Below are 6,000 nucleotides of genomic sequence, written 5' to 3'. Positions count from 1 at the left end.
GAGGGCGCGCCCAAGACCGACCTCATGGCCTTCAGTCCCAGTCTTCCGCCTGGTCTGAGTTCTACGGAGGAAACCGGTGAAAGAGAACCAGACATAGAACATTTGAAAGAGGTGAGTTCGTATTAGAAACTGCCTTACTCTTTTAGCCTAACTCACAGCTTTATCGTTTAAGGTTCTTCATTCTCAGTTGTAACATTATTCTTTAATTTTGCTTGTCGTCATGGCATTTAATGAGTGTTATTGACATTATGGATTGAGTTATTGTTCCGATTGGGGCTCCTGGGTGGCTCAGTTGGTTAAGCTTCGAACTCCATTTCTGCTCAGGTTCTGATCTCAGGGTCGGGAGATTGAGTCTCAGGTGAGGCTAGCTCTAGGCGTTGAGCCTGCTTAAAGATTTTCTCTTCTCTCTGCTCCCCGCCCCCAGCGCCTTGTTGAAATCGTTAAGTAAAAGCCACAATAAATTACCCGTAATGCTAATCATTTGTAAGGTTTTTCTTCGTAATAGTTTGTAAGTATTTATTTCCTAGGTGCACATTTACAAGAAACCATACATTATGAATACTTGAGCGTTCAGAAAGGTTTGTTTTAATAAGGCTAATTAGATTTTTAAAAATATTTTATTTATTTATTTGACAGAGAGAGATCACAAGTAGGCAGAGAGGCAGACAGAGAGAGAGAGAGAGAGAGGAGAAAGCAGGCTCCCTGTCAAGCAGAGAGCCCGATGCGGGACTCGATCCCAGGACCCCGAGATCATGACCCGAGCCGAAGGCAGAGGCTTATTAACCCACTGAGCCACCCAGGCGCCCCAAGGCTAATTAGAATTTTTTTTAAAAAATATTTTATTTATTTATTTGACAGAGAGCTAGAGAGAGAGCACAAGTAAGCAGAGCAGCAGGGAGAGGGGGAGAGTGATAAGCAGGCTCCCTGCTGAGCAGGGAGCCCGATGCAGCCCGATCCCAGGACCCCAGAATCATGACCCGAGCTGAAGGCAGCCGCCCAACCGAGCCACCCGGGCGCCCCTGATTAAAACATTAAAAAATTTAAAAATTTTTAAATGAATGTCTTTATTTTAAAAATTTATTGATATACCACATATGTGTTTTATTTTATTTATTTTTAAAAAGATTTTATTTATTTATTTGACAGAGAGTGAGATCACAAGTAGACAGAGAGGCAGGCAGAGAGAGAGGGGGAAGCAGGCTCCCCGCTGAGCAGAGAGCCTATGCGGGTCTCGATCTGAGGACCCTAAGATCAAGACCTGAGCTGAAGGCAGAGGCTTAACCCACTGAGCCACCCAGGCGCCCCTATGTGTTTTATTTTAAAGACCACATAACCTTTTATTACAAAAAATGCCCTTTAAAAGTTCATTTTAAAAAACACTTTATTTATTTACTTGAGAGAGAGCACAGAGGGAAAGGAAGAGGCACCCCCCACCCCCAAACAAGGAACCAAATGCAGGGCTCCATCACAGGGCCCTGGGATCATGAAGGAGCAAAGACAGACACCCAGACGACTGAGCCACCCAGGTGCCCCAGTTCATTTTTGTTTCTTAAAAAAAAAAAAAAAAACTCCTTTGATTTGGTCCCTCCTCATTTCCTTCTGGTCATCTCACCATTCCCGTCAGGTATCCAGTACAAAGGAAGCTTGTGATTTTCTTTGCACACATTTATTTGCAATCACTTAATTGCTCCACACATGTGTACGTCTTTTAGATATTTTTGTTGTTTGTTTTAGAGAGTTTATTAGGACAGATAATGCACTTTATATTTTTTAGTCACCAATGTCTTTGGAAATCCCTACAAATCTGATATATATATATATTTTTTTTTAGATTTTTATTTGACACAGAGAGAGAGATCACAAGTAGGCGGAGAGGCAGGCAGAGAGAGAGAGAAGAGGAAGCAGGCTCCCTACTGAGTAGAGAGCCCGATGCGGGGCTCGATCCCAGGACCCTGGGATCATGACCTGAGCTGAAGGCAGAGGCTTTAACCCACTGAGCCACCCAGGTGCCCCCAAATCTGATATTTTTAATAGCTGTCTAGTCCCCCGTAATGCAGAGTGAATCACTGATATATTCAGTTATTCACCTGTTGACGAACCCTGCATTTCAAGTGTTCTTTAGCCCTCGTAAGCCATGCTGTACTATTATTTACATATTCCTAAAATATTGGTGCTTTTATTTCCGTGAAATTCACTTTCAGATGTGGAATGGACACATCAAAGTGTATTAATAATTTTAATTTTAAAATGTGTTGCTAGAGTACTGTTCAAGTACTTTTAATTGCCACCAACAAGTTATGAGCACCCTTTCTTGTCTCTAAAATCAGTCGTGGTTTTATATCTCATTGTTACTTTAATTTTAATTCCACATACCACCAGTGAATTTGAGCATATTGTCATTTGTATTTGGTTCTCTTTGATTTGTCAAGTAAATTACTTGTCCATTAAAAACTTGAAAAAAAAATTTTTTTTTGTTTTTCAGTTAGGGAAAGTTCTTTGTAAAATATAGATATTAACTGTTATCTTCTACCTATTTCACAAATATTTTTTCCTCCTATACAATTTACACTGATTTGTTTATAGTATATTTTGCCAGATAAAAATGTTTTTCATATTTCTATATTAATTTTTCTATATTTTTCTTTTATGGATTTTACATTCTCCATGTTTAGTTAGGAAGATGTTAATTTTTTTAGGAAGATTTAATTTTTATATGGATCATCCAATAATTAAATTAGTAAACATTTATTTCTAATTTAAGTTTATTTGAAAAATTGAAATATAATTGACATATAACACTATATTCATTTCAGATATACAATATAATTATTTGACATTTGTATATATTGGGAAATGATCACCACAATAAGTCTAGTTAATACTTATTACCGTACATTGTTATAAAATTTTTTTCTTGTAATGAGAACTCTTCAGATTTACTCTTTTAGTGACCTTCAAATATGCAATTCAGTATTATTAAAAATAGTAACTATTCTGTGTATTATTTATTTTATAATCAGATGTTTGTACTTTTGCCCAACTTCAACCATTTGCCTACTCCCATCCACTGCAAATGGCAAACACCAGTGTGTTCTCTGTATCTTTTAGTTTTTTCTTTTTAGGTTCCACATAAGTGACATAGTTTTTCTTTTTCTTTCTTCTTTTTTTAAAAAAATATTTCATTTATTTACTTGAGAGAGAAAGAGAGAGAGTAGGCACAAGCAGGGGAGGAGGGACAAAGGGAGAGGGAGAAGCAGACTCCCCACTGGGCAGGTTGCCCAATGTGGGGGTCCATTCCAGAACCTTGGGGTCACAACCTGAGCAAAAGACAGACACTTAACTGACTGAGCTACCCAGGTGCCCTGTTTTCTTTTTCTTTTTAAAGATTTATTTATTTTAGAGCAAGAGAAGGAGATCAGGGGAGAGCTGGGGGGAAGGGCAGCAAGAGTCTTAAACAGACTCCGCTCAGCACAGAGCCTTCTCCATCTCATGACCCTGAGATCATGACCTGAGTGGAAACCAAGAGTCTGATACAACTGACTGTGTCACCAGGTGCCCCAAAATAATTTCTTTTAATGTAGTTATTTATTGCTATAAATTTCCCTCTTAGCCCTGCTTTTGCAGCATCCTATGAGTTTTGGTACATTGTGTTTTCATTTTCATTTGTTTCAAAATATTATTTCCCTTTGATTTCATCTTTGGCCCACAGTTTTTTAGGAGTGTGTTATTTTTTTTTTAAAGGAGTGTGTTATTTAATTTCCACATATTTGTGAATTGTCTAGTTTTCCTCCAGTTATCAACTTCTAGTTTCATGTGATTGTGGTCAGAAAAGCTACTCTGTATGATTTGAGTCTTTTAAAGTTTGCTGAGACTTATTTTGTGACCTAGCACATGATATATCCTGGACAAGGTTCCATGTGCTCTTGAGAAGAATGTGTATTCTGCTGAAATTGGTGGGTATGGTCTGTACATGTCTGCTAGGTCCATTTGGTCTAAAGTAGAGATAAAGTTCAGTGTTTTCTTATTTAGTATCTGTGTGGGTGATCTATCCACTGATGAAACTGGGGTTTGAAGTCCCCTGTTATTCCTGTGATGTCTATTACTCCCTTCAGATGTGCTATTATTTGCCTTATATATTTCTGTGCTCTGATGTTGGGTAGATGCATAAAAATTGTTACATCTTCTTGATGACTTGACCCCTTTCTCACCATGTGATGACCTTCTTTGTCTCCTGTTACAGTTTTTTACTTAAAGTCAGTTTTATCCGATACAAGTATAGCTATTCCCACTCTCTCTTTTTGTTTCCATTTGCATGGAATATCTTTTTCCTTCTCTTCATTTTAAACCTGTGTGTGTCCTTGAAACTGCTGGAGGCGGCATATAGTTGGATCTTGTTTTTAATCCACTCAGCTGCTCTATGCCTTTGATTGGAGAATTTAATCCATTTTCATTTAAAATAATAATAGGTAAAGGGGTGCTTGGGTGGCTCAGTGGATTAAAGCCTCTGCCTTCGGCTGAGGTCTTGATCCCAGTGTCCTGGGATCAAGCCCTGCATCAGGTTCTCTGTTCAGCAGGGAGCTTGCTTCCCCCTCTCTCTCTGCCTGCCTCTCTGCCTACTTGTGTTCTCTATCTGATAAATAAATAAAATCTTTAAAAAAAGAATTTCTAAAAAATAGTAATAATAATAGGTAAGGACTTACTATGTCCATTGTTTTCTGGCTGTTTTATAGTATCTCTGTTCCTTTTTTCCCCACTGTCCTGCTATCTTCCTTTGTGAATTGATTTCCTTTTCTTTATCTTGTATGTATCTTTTATTTCCTTTTCTTTATTCTGTGTCTATTATAGTTTTTTATGGTTACCTGTACTTTAATTGAAGCATCTTATAGACATAAGCCTATTTTAAGCTGACAACAACTTGGCTTTTTTATATAAAGATTTTATTTATTTATTTGAGAGAAAGGGAGCATAAGCGGTGTGAGGGGCAGATGGAGAGTGAGAAGCAGATTCCTTGTCGAGCTGGGGACCCGATATGGGGCTCAATCCCAGGACACTGAGATCATGACCTGAGCTGAACGCAGACACTTAACCAACAAAGCCACCCAGGCACCCCAGTAAGTTGGATTTCATCACATGCAAAACTCTACTCTTTTACTCCTCCCTATTTTATGTTTCTATTGTCATAATTTATGTCTTTTTATATGGTGTATCCATTAACAAAATTATAACTATTTCTATTTTTAATATATTTGTTCTTTAACCCTTAGAGTATGGTGGTTATCACACCACTATATTACAATATTGGGTATTGTTAATCTGACTCTATACTTACTTTTACCAGCATATGGTATGTTTTCATATGTTTTTATGTTACTAGTTATCATCGTTTCATTTCAGTTTGAAGAACTCCTTTCAGCATTTCTTGTAAGGCAGGTCTAATGGTGATGAACTCCCCAAGCTTTTGCTTATTTGGGAAAGTCTTTATCTCACTTTCATTTCTTTTTTTTTATTATTAAATCTTTTTATTTTTTTAAGATTTTATTTATTTATTTGACAGACGGAGAGGCAGGCAGAGAGAGAGAGAGGGAAGCAGGCTCCCTGCTGAGCAGAGAGCCCGATGTGGGACTCGATCCCAGGATCCTGAGATCATGACCTGAGCCGAAGGCAGCGGCTTAACCCACTGAGCCACCCAGGCACCCCTCACTTTCATTTCTGAAGGATAACTTTGCTGCATAATGTTTTCTTGGTCAGTGGTTTATTTTTATTTCAGGACTGAATTACATCACCCCATTCTCTCCTGGCTTGCAATGTTTCTGGTGATAGCCTAATGGGGGTTCACTTATAAGAGAGAAATTGTTCTCTCTTGTTGCTCTTAAAATTCTCTTTGCCTTTAATCTTATATAGTTTTATTATAATTTGTCACAGAGAAGATTGTTTTGGAGTGACATTTTGGGGTGACCTATTAGCTTCATGAACTTGGATTTCCAAATCTTTCCCCATGTC

The 6,000-nt window shown here is 38.0% G+C and overlaps 1 protein-coding gene across 1 annotated transcript in view; it reads left to right on the top strand.

Annotated features, from left to right (window-relative positions):
* The window catches only part of LOC111141052 (protocadherin alpha-10-like), a 44,920-nt gene that overhangs the window by 23,632 nt on the left and 15,288 nt on the right, over positions 1-6,000 (top strand). The window contains exon 5 of the mRNA XM_022493382.1: positions 4-111. Within this exon, the coding sequence (XP_022349090.1) occupies positions 4-111 (108 nt within the window). The remainder of the gene's footprint in view (positions 1-3; positions 112-6,000) is intronic.

This window comes from Enhydra lutris, unplaced genomic scaffold, assembly GCF_002288905.1.
Source record: "Enhydra lutris kenyoni isolate GAN:26980312 unplaced genomic scaffold, ASM228890v2 scaffoldscaffold5, whole genome shotgun sequence".
NCBI lineage: Eukaryota > Metazoa > Chordata > Mammalia > Carnivora > Mustelidae > Enhydra > Enhydra lutris.
The sequence above is the reverse complement of the archived record's forward strand: the minus strand, read 5'-3'. Positions and strand labels throughout refer to the sequence as shown.